At 48.9% G+C, this 20,085-nt stretch overlaps 1 protein-coding gene across 1 annotated transcript; it reads left to right on the top strand.

Moving 5' to 3' along the window:
* The first annotated feature begins 3,858 nt into the window (after window positions 1-3,858).
* Kctd7 (potassium channel tetramerization domain containing 7) lies at window positions 3,859-18,485 on the top strand. The gene is made up of 4 exons (XM_048433753.3): window positions 3,859-4,334; window positions 7,147-7,316; window positions 11,212-11,390; window positions 11,815-18,485. Exons 1-4 carry the CDS (start codon window positions 4,191-4,193, stop codon window positions 12,189-12,191), a joined length of 870 nt encoding a protein of 289 aa, XP_048289710.1. The 5' UTR covers window positions 3,859-4,190; the 3' UTR covers window positions 12,192-18,485.
* Window positions 18,486-20,085: the final 1,600 nt, after the last annotated feature.

Genomic DNA, 20,085 nt, shown 5'->3' with positions numbered 1-20,085 from the left:
AAATTCTTGGCAGAAAATAGAAGAAAGCTCCAGCACATAAAAATGATTACGTAGGCATTGTCTGGCCTGACATTTTGGTGTTCTGTATTTTCTTTCCTTTCTTCTTTCTTTCTCTCCCCCACTCCCACTTTTTTTGTTGTTAGATTTTTTTTGTTTGTTTTTTGTTCTTTTGAGACAGGGTTTCTCTGTGTAGCCTTAACTGTCCTGGAATTCACTCTGTAGACCAGGCTGGCCTCGAACTCACAAAGATCCACCTGCCTCTGCCTCCCAAGTGCTGGGATTAAATGTGTGCGCCACCACTGCCCAGTCCACTTTCATTTTTGAGACACAGCTCAACCTGGCCGCAAACCCACTTGTCTAGCTGAGAATAACCTTCAACTTCTGGTCCTCCTGTTTCTACCTCCATGGCACTGGGAGTTAGAAGTCTCATTTTTGTATTTGTGTGTTTGTGTGCACATGCTCACATGGATGCCGTGGTGTGGGTGCGGAGGTTGGAAGACAGTTTCCAGGAGTGAGTTCTCTCCCACCACATGGGCTTTAGTGTTTGCACACAGGGTGGTGGCAAGGGCCTTGATCCGATGAACCATCTCATCAGTCCGAGTTTTATTTTGATTATTGTTCCAATATCCAGTTAATATATTACTGGGGGTGGAACCCAGGGTTTAGTCCATTGTAGGAACTCTACCAACTAAACTACAGCATCAACGTTTTTGGGTTTTTTTGTTTTGGTCTCACTATGTATCCCAATCTGGCCTCGAACTCTTCCTGCCTCAGTCTCCCAAGTGCAGCGGTTGCAGGTGACTGCCACCCCCACTCGGATCCTCATCAGCCTTTCAGAATGCCTTCTCCACGCTCCTTAGCTACATGACTTTCTCATGCAGACTCCTAAGGGGGGAGAGGCCCTCTGGCAGAGTGGATAAATGAAGAAACTCGATCCAGCGAACCAACCTTGGGCCTGCTCAGATTTCTTGTCATGTATGATAAAATTCTTTCTGTTGCCTAAACCAAAATCTGGTTGCAGTTTCTGTTGCAGTGAGAGCACTCTGGCATAGGGAAGAGAAGAAACTGTTTGAGTTGGCGGCTTTTGCTAGTTTGTGCTCCCCTGAGTTCCACTTCAGGGAACTCAGGCTGGCCTCTAACTCACTATGTAACTGAGGATGGCCTTCTGCGTCCATCTCCCAGGTGCTGGCACTACAGGTCGATGCCCCTACGCCCTGGCTTCATTTTCCATTTCTATCAATGGTATGAGAGCATATGAGGAACTCAGTGAGAAAGTAGTTTAAAATCTGAAGTCTGGGCTGGAGAAATGACTCAGGGGTTCAGAGCACTTACTGCTCTTCCAGAGGACCTGAGTTCTGATCCCAGCACCCACACTGGGCAGCTTAGATCCACCTTCACTCCAGCTCCAGGGACCTGATGCCCTCTTCTGGCCTCCAAGGGCACCTGCACATGCTCACACACAAAGCAGGACAAAAGCCTGATTGACTTCTGTCCCTGTTTTCTCTGTGTCAAAGTCCTGGTTGATTCTACATAGGCATGCTTGTCATTTGAGTCACTGCCTGAACCTACGACAGGTCCCTTCAGGATGGGCAAAGGGACGAATGACTGAGGATCTTACTGTCTGTCCTCTGGACACTGTCCTCTTCCAGGTGGATTCTCAGAAGAAGAGACTCACAGCAAAGACACCCACCCACAACCCCCCGGGGGCCACTGTCTATGATGGCAAGGCCACAGGGGAAGCAGGGGTGATCCTAATCAGCCTGTCTCCAGCTGAAAGGATTTCTTTGGACCACTTTACAGAATCAAAACCAAGCCAACCCACTTGTCTGGGGCTGCTTTACTTGCATATCTTGTCTCCTCTGCCCCAATTGGTCCTCTACGTAAACTCCAAGTTCATGTTAATCGTCAGATGAACTTGGAGGTAACTGGACTCCTTGATCATTTCTCTTCCCAATCCGGCCATGTTGATTAACTAACTCTCTGGTGTTCTCTCTAAGTGGTTTACTGAAACGGGCAACAAAGCCTGTCAGAGCTGCTGAAAGGTACAGGGTTTTTTAGTTTTTGTTTCTTTGTGGTTTTTTGTTGTTGTTGTTGTTGTTGTTTTCCTTTTCCTGAAGGAGCCTTCCCCAGCAGGTCACACAGTCACTGAGTGACTGAGGTGTGTTGCATCAGTAGGTCATCTGGCTAGCTGGGACGATTCCTCTGGAAGAGCCTGTTTCCAACTGTGTCCTGGTGCAGAGGTCATGATGGCATCATGGTGAGGTCATCTAGAGTTGCAGGTATAGGTTCTTTTTCTCTGTCTGGTCCAAGAGAATGACAAAGCAGGGACAGCAAGAACTCAGCAGTCAGCCAAGTTTTACTGAAGTCATACACACAGCAAAAGACACGCACTCCCTGCCAGTGGAGAAGGGATTCAGAAATCCAGCCTAAAGGTGGACTTGAGTCTTTTAGTGGTAAAGGGTGGATCTCCATCCCCTTAGTTCTGATAGCTCAATTTAAACAAACAGGAGGGAGCTGATAACCCATACCATTATGAAAGCTGAGTTACATCTGGGCAGGTATAGGAGAGAAGGGGAACCCTGCTGGCAGGGGTGGGGGTAGAGGGGTAGGGGGTGGTGTTGGAACTGCTGGCTTTTGGTCTTGGTGAAACACCTGCTCTGTTTGACATCTTGTCTACCTACAGGGCTTCTTTGCCAACCTGTCAGGAGAAGCTGTTATTCATTGATCTCAGTGGGTCCTATTTTGGCTTTTCTTTCTCCGTGGTTATTTTATTTTTTTCCTTTTAAGTATCTTTTCTCGTCATGCATCCCAAGGTGGACTCAAACATGCTACTGAGGCTGGCCTTGACTCCCAAGTACTGGGATTACAGTGTGAGTCACCATGCTCAACTCTATTATTGTTGTCGTTGCTGTTATTATTATTATTAGAGACGAGTTGAATACTCAGAAATCCTTCTAAGCCTCCCAAGTCGCTGCGATTAAAAGTGTAAGCCACTAAGCCTGTTTTTTTTTTTTTTCTCCTTCTTCTTCTTCTTCTTCTTCAGATTTCTGTGTGAGTCCGCGGAAAAAGCCTAGCACAGCGGCCATGCCCTTGCGTTACAAGAAGGGCCAACCGCATTGTCGCAGGGCTGTTTCCATCTCTCGCATCCTCAGAGACAGACCAGCCAGTACTGGATGCTTACGGCCGGCGAAGACAAGGTGGCTTGGAGCTTCGCGCAGGCTAGTCAGAGAGCCAATGCCAGCCGGACCAAGGCGCTGCCCCCCTAGGAGCGAGCTTCCTGCCAATCAGGGGCTGAGCCAGCGGGGACACCGCCAATAGCAGGGAGCAATCGGGTCTTTGCGGTGGCCGCGCCCCAGACCAGCGCTGTTGTCGAGCTCCGTGCCCGTTATGGCCAAAGAGAGCGGGGCGGTCGGCAAGTCGGCTGTCAGCTATCACTCTAGCTCACACAGGACTCGAACCCGGGTCCTCTAAGGTCGGTCCAGACCTTTATCGGTCAGGGCGGGGCTAATCACACCCCGCCCACAGCGGGAGGCGGCCGGGTCGGGGCAGAGATGCTACCTGCGCCGCGGTAGCTAGGCAAGAGGCCAGGACCAGGGGAGTCAGCGAGCCAATCAGAGAGGAGCAAACCGACCCCGCGACCCCGCCTCGAGACCAAACGTATTTCCGCTCTGATTGGGCGAGCCCCCTGCCAATCACAGCAGGAGCCAGTGAACTCTCGGCCAATAGCAAGAAGCGCCTGGCTCCGATTTGCGGCGTACGGTCCAGGCGGTGGTGGCCGATCGAGGTCGGCGCTCGGAGATCGCCTCCCCTCGGCCAAACCCTCGAGCAAGCCGGCGTCTCGCGCGCGCCTGTCCGTCAGCGAGCCAATCAGAGTGGGCAGGCCCGCGGCCGTCCCGAGCTGTTGCCTCTGTGATTGGACGAGCCTCCCGACAATCAAGGCGGAGCTAGCGGAGGCTCGGCCAATAGCAGGAGGCAGCCAGGTCAGACCAACGACTAACGGTAGGCGAGGTGGTCGTTAGACGGTCGGAGGGCCGCGCACGACGACCCGCCCGCTGCTGTACGCTGGCCCTCGGCGTCGGGCGCCCGTCGGCGTCCCCGTCCCGTCATGTCAGGCGCCGCTTGGCTTTAGTCCTCCAGGCCTCCGCCCACCCGCCTACCCGAAGCCGCGCCCACCGCCCAGAGCCAGAGGGATGGTGGTAGTCACCGGGCGGGAGCCAGACAGCCGTCACTCGGACGCTGCCATGTCCAGCTCCGAAGCCGAGGACGACTTCCTGGAGCCGGCCACTCCGACGGCCACGCAAGCGGGGCACGGGCTGCCCCTGCTGCCCCAGGAGGTACCTGGACCGAGCGATGGAGGGGGGGAAGGGAGGACCGGTGCGTGCAGAACTGACCTTGGGAGGTGAGCCTCCCAAAGAGCTATCAACCACTGATGCCTCCCTGCCCGGGGTCACCTGCACCCCGTGTGTCTCCTTCCTACCGGGACGTCCAGTTCCACTCCTGTATCCTATCTCCCCTTTAATCAGCTAGGGGAGGACTCGGGACTTTTCAACACATAGCTCGTTCCACACAATCCAAAAGGAGGCTTGCCCAGGTGTATTCTCCAGCAGTCCAGAGAGTGGTGTAAAGAAGCTGTGCCCTGGTATGATTTGGGGAAAGGACACACCCGAGTGGAGCGACCTCTCCCATCCAGGTGCTTTCATGCAGTGAACAATGTGCATCACCGCACGGGGCAATTTCATTCGCTAGGAGGACAGAAATGCGTGGTAGAGCATTGGGGGCAAAAAAAAAAAAAACCACTACGAACAAGGGCGTAAAGGTGATAAATTCGGGAACTAGCAGGGGGGCACTGAAGGCTTGAACTCCAGATGGTGGGGTTGGCCTGCTCAATCCTCTGCTACTCTACTGTGGAACACGGTGACTTCGTTAGTAGTCCTTCATGGGTGTGACACTTTGCACCTGCAGTGACTCTCGAGACAAGCAGGCAGATGGATACAGAAGTGGAAACTTCAGCCCACAGAGTTGTCTGAAGGGGCCGGCTGGGTGAGGCTCTCAGGCAGCAGCCAGCATTGCATTCCGGTTAGAAGCCCCGAATTGCCCACATCGTGGGAAACTTGTGAAAATAAGCAAAATTTTAGACATAACTGCAGTCAGGAAAAGAGCCAATAGAGATACAGTGGAGGGTTTGTGTGTGTGTGTGTGTGTGTGTGCGCACTCTCATTGGATAAAAGATGTGGTTTGAAGGAAAGGGCATGACTCCCCAGACTGCGGGCCAGGTGTTCAGTCCCAGCTTCCTATGAATCACATCCCTCCATGCAATGTTGAGAACCCTCTTCAGTGTTTTCTCTCACATGTGGTTCAAAGAAGTGGATGAGTATGAACTCCATTTAACACAGACTCCCGAAGTGCAAAGCGTCGTACCAAGACGACATTTGAGTCTTGGCACATACGCAGAATGGGTTTAGAGTTTCTGTAGAAAAGTAGAAGGTATTTTGCACTGTGAGGGTTAAAATTTTCTGGGCGTGGTGGTGCACACCTTGAGTCCCCACACTCCAGAGGTAGAGGCAGACAGACAGATGTTTGTGAGTTCTGGGACAGCGAGGGCTACATAGTGAGACTCTATCTCAAAAGAAAAAAAGCGTTGAGTTCATACTTAGAATTGTACATCCTGTGTGTTTCAGTAATTGATTTTGTGAATTTCAGTTTTTACTATAAGGCAGGTCTTAGGTAAGTAAGTTTTATTTCATCACTTGCACTCTTTCTTTCCATGAGACAGGGCCTTTCTATGCAGCACCCTGATTAGCCTATCTCACTTTGTAGACCAGGCTTGGCCTCAAAGAGATTATCCTTCCTCTGCCTCCCAAGTGTTGGGATTAAAGGTTTGCACCACCGCGCCTAGCTGTACCCTTCCTTTTTTCTTTCTTTTCTTTTTTTTCCAAAGGATTTGTGAAAACTGGGGAAAAGACTGTTTGCATAAATATATAGACCTTAGACTCTCACCATAGCTAGAGCGATGTCATCACATTGAAAAATAACAGTTATGCTGGGATAAAATGTTAGTTGATTGGGAGGCAGTCTATGGGAAAGTTAGATTGGAAACAGTTCTTTCATATATAGTTTAGAGAAAATAGAGTGTTGAAAAAAATTTTTTTTTTAAATTCTCAAGCATTTCAGGAAGGGACCCTTGTGAGATCCCACAGCTAACCTTTACCGTCATTTTCCCGTCGTCACTTAGCCCTTGCCATGCAAACCTTAGGGGACTTGGAGACCAATAAGTCACTCTGGTTTGAGAGGAGAGGAGTGGAGTGCAGTGGATGATGGGGATGGGGATGCTGAGAGAGAAGCTCAGCCGTAGACGGCCTGCGTAGTGTGTGAGGTCTCTGGGTAAGAAAGGGATGGGGACCGGATGCCTCGGGCCATTGGACACAGCTGGTCCCTGGTAACCACCGGCAAGCACACACAGTCTCTGTGCCTTAGGATGCACATTAGGATGCCTGGCGTCTGGTAAGATGGGTTGACGGAGGAAAAAGTTGGCCATTGCGTTGTCCCAGGTGCTGTGACAGAGGAGAGCACGGCATGCAGGGAAGGCATAATGGAGGACTAGAAACAGAATCCTGTGCTGGGGACCTGTGAGGGAGGACAAGAGCAGTAGTGGCCCCAGAACCTTAGAGAATAGACCAGAGCTGCCAATTGACCTGGTGCCTTGGTGTGAATTAGAAAGGGGCACACAGCTGGGTTGGTAGGCGATGCCCATCCCGGCGCTTACATGGTGAACAGCCTGTCACACCACGTTTGGCAAGTTCATTGGCTAGCTGGACGGGAGGAGGCTAGTAAGAGCGTTTGTGGTCAAGGAGAAGGCATGGATAAGGACGTCGGGATGATACGTTCAGGAAGGGGGGAGGATGAGCGCTGAGCAGTTGTGGGGTTGTACTGAAGAGGACCTGATGTAAGAGCTGTCAGGTGGAGTGAGCAAGACATGGTGATTGAACTCCAGAGAAGAGGGGAGAGGGGGAAAAGAGAGTATTCAGGTGGTCCCCAAGTTTGGGGTGAGTGAGTGGTGTGACATTATCGAGCCTAGGCAGACTGCTCTGCAGGAGCCCGGCTCTCGTTACCTTTGCCAGTCTGAAAGCTATGTGGGTTCCTTTCCAGTTTCCTGAGGTCGTCCCCCTTAACATTGGAGGGGCTCACTTTACCACACGCCTGTCTACCTTGCGGCGCTATGAAGACACCATGTTGGCTGCCATGTTCAGCGGGCGACACTACATCCCTACAGACTCTGAGGGCCGGTACTTCATTGACCGAGATGGCACGCACTTTGGGTATGTCTCTTCCTTTGCAATCAGCTCCATAGTCATAGCAAGCAAGTAGTCTGGGATTCGGTCTTGAGTGTTGCCATATTCTAGGGTACCAGAGAAGATAGCCTGGTGGTGGGATTTAATAAATGTTCTTATTGACTTAGAATAAAACACTTAGTTGCTTTGCCAGAGGAGGTGAAGAAAGCAAGAGAAAAACATTTTTTTAAAGATTTATTAATTATCTATACAGTGTTCTGCCTGTATGTATGCCTGCAGGGCAGAAGAGGGCACCAGCATTATACATGATTGTGAGCCACCATGTGGTTGCTGGGAATTGCACTCAAGACTTCAGGAAGAGCAGCCAGTGCTTTAACTGCTGAGACATCTCTCCAGCTCTGAGAAAAAAAAAAAATTAAATATTTGGAGACAGGGTTTTTCTGTGTAGCCCTGGCTGTCCTGGAACTCACTCTGTAGACCAGGCTAGCCTTGAACTCGGAGATCTGTCTGCCTCCCGAGTGCTGGGATGAAAGGCATGAGGCACCACTGCCTGGCCAATAAATTCTAATACTGGCAGGATTTTATGGAACTTTTCCCATCCCATTCAGTTTGAGACTTGGGGAGTTATCTCTATGGAGAAGAATGCATCTGGAGTCAGAGAATGTCAAAAAGCATCTTGGAGAACACTTGTACATTTAGATTCTGGGGCTCAATAATACCATGCAAGTTGGGTTTGTGGCACTCAGCTATAATTCCAGCTCTTGAGAGGTGTAAACAGAAAGATTGCAAGTTGTTTCTAGGGCAGCTTGGGTTACATAAGGAGACCCTTAACTCTGCCAACAAGCAACACCTACTGCAACATGGAGGAGGCCTGGTCTGTACCAGTGGTTCTGAGGCTTGCAGTGGCTCAAAACCAAAAAGGTGAGGAGAAGGCTGGTGCCAGATTGCTACCCCTTTATCTTGCAAGAAGCCCTTAAAAAGCAAGTGTGTGATGTTCCTGAGATTTTAACAACACACACACACACACACACACACACCACAGTCTCAATGTATTAGATATATATATTCTAAAGAAATGCATGTGTGATTTATACACCTTCCCATGAAAACATTTCTGGCAAACCTTATAAAGACTGTCTCAACTTCATTGCTTTTGTTTGTTTGTTTGTTTGTTTGTTTTTTGAGACAGGGTTTCTCTGTGTAGCTTTGGTGCCTGTTCTGGAACTCTCACTGTGGACCAGACTGGCCTTGAACTGACAGAGATCCACCTGCCTCTGCCTCCCAACTGCCGGGATTAAAGGCATGCGCCTCCACCACCTGGCTCATTGTATTTTTTGTTTTTTAAGAGTTATTTTTATTTATGCATGTGTCTCTCTTGTGTGTGGATACCCTCAGAGGCCAGAGTAGGATGTTGGATCCCCTAGAACTGGAATCACAAACAGTTGTGAGCTGCCATTGTGGGTGGTAAGGACTGAACTTGGGTTTTCTGGAAGAACAGCAAGTGCTTTTAACATCTTAGCCATCAATTTCCTTGGTGATATGAGAAATAATTGTGGCTGTCTGGTGGACTTGTCAGAAAGGGTTAAGTAAAGAGCCTGTATGTGGCCTCAGCTAGGTCACATCTTGAGAGCACATGGCTGGAGTCCTCTGCTCCTCTGCTCTAGCTGTAGAGATGACTAGAGGATTGGCATGGCCTTTGACCTTGAACCAATGGCGGGGGGAAGCAGAAACTCTTCAACTGATCTATACATCTTTGTGTTGACCTCCAGTAAGGTTTGCCTACAAGGGCCATTTTTGTCCTTAGAAAGGAGCCTCTGGCCGAATTCTTTGTTTTGCAGTGTCTGGTTCTCCCCAGTGGGCTATCAGCTGCCTCTGGTGGTGAGGAAACTAAGTGTCACATCACCCTGTAACTATAAAAAGATTTTTGTTTGCAGGCATTTGGGGAGGAAAGTGCTGGCCCCAGCTGGCAGCTCTTAGCTGGGCTTGGCCCAGGGTTTATTGAGGATCCCAGAGGACTGAATTTCAGGGGGTGGGAGTGGCTAGAGAGATGCTCAGTGGTTGTGTGTACCGCTCTTGCAGGGGACCTGAGTTCAGGCCCCAGCACCCATGTCCGGTGGCTCTCAATAGCTTGGAACTTGAATTCAAGAGTGTCTGGCACCTTTTCCCACCACAGGGTGCCTGCACTCCGTGCCCGTATCATTCCCACACACCAGACAGTGAAAAATAATAAAAATCTTTAAAAGGGCTGTGGGGAGGAAGAACAGGGTCCAAATTAAGGCTTATATGCCAGTGCCCTGTTGGCCTAGGCTAGAAAGTGGCCAAAGTATAGCAGAAAGCAAGATGTAGGCATTGATGCTTGGGCTGCTGGACTCCAGTAGTCTAGTTTATCAGCAGGAGATGGAGTTCTTCAAAGATTCGTAGTATGAGGCCAGGGTATTAGGAAGGGTGCACACATCTTTGCTGATGGAATTCATGCATCGACAGTACCATCACAGGGACTGCTTGAGCCTGGGGGGAGTCCCTCTTTGTGCGGACAGCACTTTGGTTTGGCTGCTCCTAATGAAGTGAGGACCATTGTTGCAGGCTCAAGGTCAGCTGTGCCCAGAGCTGAGCCTTTGCCCGCTGTGGCTCCTTTAACAAGTGTCTCCCCTAACCTCTTAGATCCCAGCCGAGCCCCATTTATAGACAGGAACTAAGAGAGACCCTGCCCTAGAATGTCATTAAAAGGATCAAATGGGTGGCATGTGATTAGTGGTTAATGCAGATTAATACTTGGTGTTAAACTGGGCAGTGGTGGTGCACACCTTTAATCCCAGCACTCAGAAGGCAGAGGCAGGCAGATCTCTGAGTTTGAGGCCAGCCTGGTTTACAGAGTGGTTTCCAGGTCAGCCAGGGCTATAGAGGGAGACCCTGTATTGAAAAAACAAAACAAAAAATGGTGTTAGCTCTTGTCACATTATAATTCAAGATTAACTATTGATGTAACAGACTTATTTAAGGGTTTCCTTACTGTCTTCCATAACCACTGGCAATAGGCCTGACTAATGTCACTCTCAGCACTCGCTAGAGAGTCTGAAGAGGGTCAGAAGGACTGAGTATACTGGGCACTAGGGAGGCAAAGGCAGGCGGATCTCTGTGAAGTCGAGGTCATCCTGGTCTACAAAGCAAGTTCCAGGCTAGCCAGGATAGTTACACAGAGAAACCCTGCCTCAAAAAAAACAGAACAAAACAAAACAAAAAACAAAAAAAATCAAAACAAAACAAACAAAAGAACTGAATATGTACTTTAAAAAACTATATATGGCTGGGTGGTGGTGGCGCACTCGAGAGGCAGAGGCTCAAGGCCAGCCTGGTCTACAAGACCTAGTTCCAGGACAGCCACAGAGCTACACAGAGAAACCCTGTCTAAGAAACTATATACAACTTTCCTTACTTTTAAAACCAGTTAATTCTCATGTAGTTAGATATTTTGTCTTCTCCATAGAGCTACAGAATAACACTAATGGTGAGGATGTGGGACAAGTAGAATTTGTTGTTAGTACTGGGCATGTAAAGCTACAGTTATGCTATTACACCTGCACTTATGTTATGAGGGAATTTTTTTGTCGTTGCTCAAAAGACAGGTTTTCTCACTGTGTCCTGGAACTCATTCTGTAGACCAGACTGGCCTCAAACTCAAAGGGATCCTCCTGCCTCTGCCTCCCAAGTGCTGGAATTAAAGGTGTGCACCACCACACTCCTGTGAGGTACTTTTCTTATTTTTTTTCATCTTGTACGTGATGACACCCAAGGCTTACAAAGGCCAAGTTCACGTACCAAAGTTATACAGCTGACAATGTGGCCCAGATTCTGCTCCAGCCACTTTGACAGCCCCGCCCACCCCTGTGGTCCTTATCTCCTTCTCACCCTTTTTTCTGCACAGAGATGTGCTGAACTTCCTGCGCTCAGGGGATCTGCCACCCCGGGAGCATGTGCGAGCCGTGCACAAAGAGGCCCAGTACTATGCCATTGGGCCCCTCTTGGAGCAGCTGGAGAACATGCAGCCGCTGAAGGGCGAGAAAGTGCGCCAGGCCTTTCTGGGGCTCATGCCCTATTACAAAGGTGAGGGGCACCTACACACCTGGGAAAAGGGTTTGCAAGGCATCTTTCAATTCCCAGGCCTTTCCCAAAAGTGGGTGGGTCCAGAATTCATCCAGATTTGGAGAAAATGTTCCCCTCTTTCAGTAACACTGAGACTTTTCAAGTTTGGGAAGGACCTCCTGTACACTCCCACAGTTCTCCCAGGACAGCCAGCAGATAACATTTCAAGAGGATAGCCCTCACCCTGTATGGGGTTCCTAGCTTTGGAATACCATGGGCCTTGTTGAAGTGTGCCCTTGCTGAGTCCATGGAGTCCCCCCATGAAATCAGCCTCTTCCCCTCTGCATCTTGTCACCGGGTGTCTGTCCCTTTTTGTTTGCCTGTATCTCTCTTCCCCCTCCTACTCCACCCTGCCCCTTGACTGCTGTTGTGTTAAACTCTATAGACCATTTGGAGCGGATTGTGGAGATTGCCCGGCTGCGCGCAGTACAGCGGAAGGCCCGCTTTGCCAAGCTCAAAGTCTGTGTCTTCAAGGAAGAGATGCCCATCACCCCCTATGAGTGTCCCCTCCTCAACTCTCTTCGCTTTGAGCGGAGTGAGAGTGACGGACAGCTCTTTGAGCACCACTGTGAAGTAGATGTGTCTTTTGGGCCCTGGGAGGCGGTGGCTGATGTGTATGACCTGTTACACTGTCTGGTCACGGACCTCTCAGCCCAAGGCCTCACAGTGGATCACCAGTGCATTGGGGTGTGTGACAAGCACCTTGTCAACCACTACTACTGCAAACGCCCCATCTATGAGTTCAAAATCACGTGGTGGTGAGTACCAGTAGCCAAGTCCCATGAAAGAGGTGTCTATCCTCTCAGGCAGCTCTGGGAATCTGATCTCCATAGGAGCTGCTGACTGTCCCCGAACCTCCTGAGGTGAGGACAGTGTGCTGAGGCACAGATGCAAAGGCACGGGTGCTGCTGCAGCCCCCCTGGCTCGTCTACCTTGGGGACTCAATCTGCACTCACCCCATCTTTTCCTCGAGGCATGGCGTCTTCACTGGAGGCCACAGGATTTAGTGGGGATGTCATCGGAAGTCCGGAGAGGTTTGATACCTTCTTGACACCTAGCAAGAGAGCGTCTGCCCATTTTAGAGCCATGTCGCTGATGAAGGTGTCAATCACTTCCTCACCCTGTTCGAACATTCCTGTGCTCAGTGTGTCCGTCAGAATAAGGAGTGTGGTAGGAGATTTACCCAAGTGTCCACCCTGTAGCCCTGGCCAAAGAAGAAAGATTCCTTTTCTCCCCAATGTGCTCCTTGCTCTTCCAGTGACTACAGCACCTTGTCTTAGGACGTGGAAACATATGTCCCGCACTTCCAGAACATGCCTGTCACCTTCTCTTTGAGATTAACCACAGCTGCCAAAGCCATGTACCAGTTGGGCCTTAGAAAAACTACAATGTTTACAGCCGTGCCCGGGGCTTTGGCTTTACATTCTTTGCAGAGTTACACTCATCATAGGACTGGAAGGTTTCAAAGGTTCTCTCCAAAGATTCCCCAAGTTAGGCAGACAGGGAGTCTAGGATCCTGTGGCATGTAGCATCCCTCCAGAGGCCAAGATCACGGCTTGCTGTCAAGTCTTGTGTTAGGATCCAGTGTGGTGAACCTCTTTGGCATGGACACTCTCTTTCTTCGGAAGCTACTGTTTGGGCTCGAGGGAGAGGAAAATAAGTCCCAGGTGGAGGCACGGCCCCTAGGACCTGGAGATGATTGTATGTGTGTGTTCTACTTCCTGCTTCAAAAAGAGAAAACAGTCCACAATAATTTCTTGCTCAGCGGTCAGGGTGCAGCATGTAGCCCCCAAAGAGAAAGATGTGTAGCTCTCTTCCGAGAGCATTACATGTCCACACTGCACAATGGGTTCTATGTAATCATAGGTATCCTTGACCGTTTCTGGATAGAATTTTTAAAAATTCTGTTTTTTAAAATTTATTTAAATTTAATTCTGGATTAAATTAAAAAAACATATAAGGAATTGGCAGTACCCCCAATATTAGTCCTGTAAGGTCAGAGTGGTCCAGTCAGACACTTGGGGGTTAGAGGCATCCATGTGCCTCAGAGGACTGAAAGGCCAAGGCCTGGGCACTGAGCTGAACTCCTCTGTGCAGGTGGAGGGGTTGGTTTTCTGGGGCTCCTGTGAGAATACATGGTTTTGACCTTGTGCTTCCCTCTGAGTGCAACAGAGGTAGAGGCTGAGGTCCAAGAGGGAGGGAGAAGCAGCCTTCTTCCAGGACAGAGTTTTCTCTGTGGTCCTCAGCAAACAATAGGATCTTCTGGGGTGATGAAGCCCCTGCTTGGCTCTTAGCCCAACACCGTGGCTCTGGCCTTGTCTTAGCAAAGAAGTTCTTTGTTTAAATAGGTTTTATTTTTATTTTGTGGACAGGGTCTCATGTAGCCCAGATTGGCCTCAAATTAGCTCTATAGCTAAGGACAACCTTATACTCATGACCTTCCTGTCTCTACCTCCAAAGCTCTGGGGGACATAGGCATGTCCCACCACACCTGGCTCTTGTGTTCATTTTTTTCTTAATAACATAAACAGAGTTTGCAGAGTAGCCAGCTGTCTGCATTACAACACAGTACTCATGCTTAACTCACTCAGAATATACAAATTTAACTTTAAACCATTAACTTCATGACAAAAACAGGGCAAGAAACATATTTGAAACTCTGCTTTTCTGTCCCTGAGATTGCAAAATTATCCCTGAGAAATGGACTCACCTTGTAAGACCAATTAATATGGAGGTAGTTAAGTTTTGTGGGAATTTATAAATAATCAATGCAATATATACAAGTCGTGACTGCAGGTCAAGGTCACACCATCAAGGCATTTGCCCATCCATGGCGATGGTCCCATCTGTCCCAAAGTGCCACTCCTCTTAATTGTTTATTGGAGCAGTGGCCTCGTTAGGCTTGTTGGGAACTGGAGAATGGCTCCATTTGCAGTGGGGAAACCCTTGGGTCCACCAGTTAGCCTGTGGTGAAACAGTTGCCCCGCCCAGAGGCCTTCGTGAGCAATTGTGCTCTGATACTCCTGTTCAGTTCTACTGATCTGCTCAGTTGTCAAATTGGGTGTTACTGAGGGAGCACCGGTTGGGGACTTTAGTGGTATTTCTAAAGGACCTACTTGGGGTGATTGAGATGTTCCTTGTCATTGTCTGAAGGAGGATAGACTGGGGGAGGTGGTGGCTCAGTGAAGTAGGAATGGGTCCCACTCCGCCCGCGCTCAGGGTTGCAGTGAGGTTTTCCCTGGCTAAAGCAGGTGGGAGCTTTCGCCCTGAAACGCCTGGGCTTTCCTACAACCCCGAGGTTGTTGCTGTTTTCTCATAGGAAAAGCCTGACCTTGGGGTGTCTGCTGACTAGAGTCCACTGAGTCACTTGGGGAGCTTCTTTCTTCAGGTTGCTTAGTCTCATCAACTGGGCTCTTGCATGACCAGTGAGGTCCAACCAGAAAATCAGGAGTGGCAACGAGTGAGCTATAGACCTCTTCATACTCATCATCTGAGCTTGCATCTAAGATCTGAGAAGAGGAATCCTGGTCTTGTATATCGCTGCCATGGGGTTATTATTGGATCTTTACCTCCTGCAGCTAAATCATCCAGTGTTGGAGGCCTTGCTCCCTGGCACTGGTTTCCTGATCATCTGGGCTAGTAGAGGTATTCGAAGGGGCAGGCTGCTGGGGTGCTGACATAGAAGAGCCTTGAGTGTTGGGCTCCCTTGATTTGCAGTGTGAACCGAAGCTGCAAGTTGTTGGATTTTCCCCCCACTTTGCTGCAGGTGTCATCTCTGCCTTGATGTCCAATGTTGTGGGTTTTTTTCTGTGTGTGTGTGTGTGTGTGTGTGGAAGTCCACCAGGATTCCCTGTTCAGCATGATCAAGGTCTAGTTGGTCTATCTCTTGCTCTTCAGCATGCTTCTTTGGGCGTCTCTCGGCTTCACTGGCAGCTTCCCAGACTTCTGGTATTGTTCTCCAACAGTAGCACCCACTAGCGTGCCACCGTGAGCCGTCACTGTGCCCTGTGCAACAGCTGACTACTGGGGAGACAGTCCGTGCTTCAGGCTGTTGACTCCTCAGAGATTGAGACTTGTGCGAATGGAGCATATTCTTGGCCAGCCCCCGCAGTGCGAGCTTGAAACTGTCAACCTCTGCTTGAACCATTACTGTCCAGACAAGAGTCGAGAGTGATCTGATGTCCTTCTTTGCGGAAGATGTGATCTAAAACAGTCGTAACTGTCAAGAGACCTGAGCATCTTGCTTGGGCTACTGATTTGGAAATACTGATAGCAGAATCATGCCCAGCTTCCACATTGGCTCCTTGATGGGTCAACATGAATTTGAAGGTAAAGCTGACCCGCATGATCCCAGAGATCACCATCATGAATCCTGGAGTATTCCAACCCTGGGGATGTTATATTAGGCCCCGGTTGGCATGAATGGTTATTTGGCACTGAACTTTTTCCAGGCATGCCCTCTCACCTACAGCTAGCTTCGGTAACAAACAGGCTACAGAAAGAAAGAAATTGCCCTACTTTCCAATGTTCATTATGGTTGTTGGCAAGAGCTAAGAGGGCTTATTGTGTTCAGCTGCCAAGCCCTGTGTCAAGACAAAATTCAGTCAAGTTGCTGGTTGTATTATTTTCTATGATGTGGAAAACTAGTCCGTGTCGTTCAAGATAATGTCTGGTTGCCCTTTTCTCAAAGTTCCCCGAGTTTCCTTCTTAGGGATGCTGGGTGTGCAAAGTCAACAGGCAGCTGTCCAGTAAGTCCCCTAATTCAACCCCAGCCTGTATAGCGCGGATTATCTGTGGGCATAGTTCAGTGGGCTCTGGGGCCCGGTGTGAAGGATCCCACTGGTTGAGTCCTGCAGTTGAATATGCTGTGCAGCTCCAAGTCCTCCTGGGTTGGAGAATGAGAAGCGGGGTCTGCCCCCAAATGGTTTCAATTTTGCCGTGTCAAAGGTGCATCTTAAACCTGACTGGAAGTGAAAGTTCAAACACTAGCGGCAATCAATGTTAATGCCAATGCTCCATGGAATGAAGGACTTAATCGTCCCATTTTTAAACTATCTAGTGACGCACACTGTTGAGGATGATGTCCATATCAGCAGAGAGCTGACAATTAAGTCTGGGACTTTTAGTAACTAGGCCTGGGACCCTTTCTCTTCCTGCTATAGAGTCCTTCAATGCTTGAGAATTTAGAGTCCACAAATATAAGACAGGGAAAACTGATCTGCTCCAAACCAGGCCCAGACTGATTGCTCTATACAAAGATGCCAGGGAAAGACATCGTCTCTGTATTTCCTGGAGACAGTTTCTTCGTCTCCTTTTTTATTCTCAGGATGATAGGTTTTGTACCGTTGTGGCAAGAGAATGTTCCAGGCCACAGGAGCAGACAGAGGAGGGGACTAGATAACCAGCTCAGAATCCCCCCTTCCCTTTCAATTCCTTTACTATTTTTTTTAAATAGTTGACTTGATGTTCGCAATATTAGGGCAGACCGTATGCCGAATCTTCTTGTATGTGTTTTTTTAAATAACAAAGCCCCTTTTAAGCCAGTGACTTCTGTACTTTCTTGCAGCACAGAAACTTTTCTTTGTACTATAAAGTATATTTATTATAATTTCCCTTGACTAGTGAAATATGAAATAAAGCAATATATATTGGGATCTGGGGTGTGGTTTCATAAGAGAACACACCTACCTACTATGCACAAGGCCCTGGATTCCCTCCTCAGCACCACCAAAAAAAAAAAAAAAAAAGACAAGCATCATGTCAAACTGTATCTTTGCTAGTTGGGACTCTACACTCACTTTCTACTCTCTTGGAGCTTTTCTTAAACAGAATAAAAGAATTCATCAGCCTATTCTGGCCCTCTCCAATGAGAAACTGAGCTCATTCCGAAATATGCTATTGTATGTGGTGGCTGCGGATGGCTTCCAAATGAAAGGGTCGTGTCTGACCGTTTGATCCCTTTCCAGTTGCAATTGCTTAGACCCAGACCAAAAGATTTGCAAGGAGAGCTTTTCCTTGACCCACAGGAAGTCCGTTCTCAAAATGATTTGTGCACCGTGTCAATGCCTCTCGCGGTGTGAGTGAGACCAGTTGCTGAAACAGATCCAAGTGCCTAGCCTTTAGCTTCCCTCCTATTTGACTCTGGGCACTTTTTCTCCTGGGTGACATGCTCACTGGTCAGGACAATGAGAGATTTGATAGCAGCCATGTTAGAGTCGAGGCAGAGAAGACTGAGGGAGAGCCACATTGAAACAAAATATTCCAAGGTGTGTTATGGGGGAGGGGTTCATTGTTACTGATCTAATAAAGGAACCGTCACCATCCATAACGATTCTCTGTGTGTTCACCTGACTGCCCAGTACTTTCAACGCCGAAAGCCAACAATACTCTGGACCCTCCTATTCATTCCTCTTGGGGTTTAGGCTATCTGGGAACTAACCGCCTGAGCTCTGTGTCTTGGGCTGATCAAGTTCTGAGTTGCTCCCTGAAGAACTACCACACACCTGCAATACAGAGTCAGTGGGGAGCGGTGGGGGGGGGGGAGGTGTCATGTGATGATGCTGGGCTGAGTCCTGAGACAGACGTCACCCAATACACTTTTCCCACAAAGCATTTTGATCCTAGGAAGAATGTCAAGTGTCCTTCTGCATAGTTTTAAACCATAGTTGATTGTAATATAAACAGTTAAGCTCTCTTGGGCTTCGATGCAAGCTCTTGCCTGGAGGGGATGCCTGTTGTTCTTAAGGAAGCCTTCCCTTATCTAAAGGCAGGATGTTGGGAACTGGGATGGAAGAGACATTTGGGGGGCAATTTTGGAGAAAAATATGTGTCTGTAGTGGGGAGGGTTAGATTGGGAATGTGGGAACAGATTGGGTGTCAGAACAGATATGGCCTTTTGAGTGTGGGAGGTCAGCTGGATCCATTGTCTTCATTTGCATAATTTTGTTTTTGTGTACTGAGTATAACACTTCCTGTGTTCAATAACATGCCTGTTTGTGACTACTCTTGCACATAGAGCCTCGGTTCCATTGATGACATTAAAATCAAGAACTAGAACCTGGGTGATGTGCCTTGCTTTACTGAGTTAGGTCGTCTCCGCTTTGCCAGCAAATGTCTTGACCACTGCTTTAGATCTGGTGTTGGGGATGCCACAATAAAATAAAAATACCAGTGCTGGACTTCTGGGCTAACGAAGTCGAGGGGAAGCCACCCTGAGAAGGCCCTATGGGAGCTCAGACAGGAGCGCGCCCGCGCCAGCACAAGCACTGTTCAGTCCCTGTTGAAAGTGCCCAGGGGAGAACGCTCTGTCCAATCACCACTTCTTTCTCAAGGGAGAAATAGTAGCTCTAAGCATGTATGAGCCTCAGTGTTTAAGTCCAAGACCCCCGAGGAAATGAGTGGAATTTGTTTTCCCAGAAAGCAGAGTGTGGCACCTCCCTGGCTAACCTCATCAGGACACTCCTTGGAATCATTTCCTGGATTAACCCTGCAGATGAGTTCTGAAGTTTCTAGGGCTGCACAACTGTCTAGTACAATGGTTCTCAACTTGTGGGTCGCGACCCCTTGGGGTCAACCAACCTTTTCACAGGGGTCATGCATGTATCAGATATTGGCATTATGATTCATAACAGTAGCAAAATGACAGTTGTGAAGTAGCAATGAACATTTTACGGTTAGGGATCACAACATGAACTGTACTAAGGGGCTGGAGCATTGAGAAGATTGAGAACCACTGATCTCTTTGCTTCCCTCAAACCTCCTATTGGTCTATCTGTTAACTAAAGCTGTGAGCAACACCTTAGCCACTGGAAATGGGCCTCCGGGTGAACCCACGGAGCAGAGCCAGGCTCCCTCATGCAATTCAGTAGCTGCCTCTGGGGCCTAAGCATGGAACCTTGAAAGGCAAGGTTCCAAGGCATACGACGACAACTTTGATCCAGGAACCCGTGGGAATTTTACATCATGCAAACTAATTCCACTCACCTCCCAGTCCCTCTATATCCTCCCACCCCCTGCAGTGCCTCCGCCAATTAGAACACACACACACACACACACACACACACACACACACACACCCCACCTCTTCCTTCATCCTACTGGCATTGGGAGCCAAGATGTATCACACAGTATGTATTTTCTTTTGCTCAGTCAGCTTTACCTTGGTTCAAGACCTCTGAAAACCATGACTCTTAATTGAAGGAAATCTTAAACTCAGAACATTAAAGGGCCCCCCAATTTATAGCCATTTTTAAATTTTTCTCTTTTGAAGCAGGCTCTCATGGAGCTTATTAAGGCCTTAACCTTGGAATTCCACTGCTTCGGCCGCCTGAGTTCTGGGGTCACTTGTAGGCCCCACCTTGACATTGATTGTCCTTGTGACTGAGACAAGTGTCTGTGAGGTGGAGGAAGGCCTTGCTCCTGGGATAGCGAAGTCAAGATGACCTCCATGGTGAGTGATGCTGGTTGGGCCCGGGGTCTGGGAAAGCCTGCGCTAGTGGAACTGCAGCCTTCTGGAACTATCTGCACACACACACACACACACACACACACACACACACTGGGCATTTCACATGTGAGGGGCTATCTCAGGATATGACCTCTCTCCCAGGGACCTGTGGGGTTGGAAGAGCCGAGCTGTATGCTCAGTTGCTCCAGG

Source organism: Myodes glareolus, chromosome 2, assembly GCF_982192425.1.
Source record: "Myodes glareolus chromosome 2, mMyoGla1.1, whole genome shotgun sequence".
Lineage (NCBI taxonomy): Eukaryota > Metazoa > Chordata > Mammalia > Rodentia > Cricetidae > Myodes > Myodes glareolus.
This window is presented reverse-complemented; position numbering and strand designations above follow the sequence as displayed.

Coding starts and splice junctions, on each gene's coding strand:
- Kctd7 (XM_048433753.3), top strand. CDS start 4,191: ATGGTGGTAGTCACCGGGCGGGAGCCAGACAGCCGTCACTCGGACGCT. Junction 4,335..7,146: donor TGCCCCTGCTGCCCCAGGAG/GTACCTGGACCG, acceptor GTTCCTTTCCAG/TTTCCTGAGGTCGTCCCCCT. Junction 11,391..11,814: donor GCTCATGCCCTATTACAAAG/GTGAGGGGCACC, acceptor TAAACTCTATAG/ACCATTTGGAGCGGATTGTG.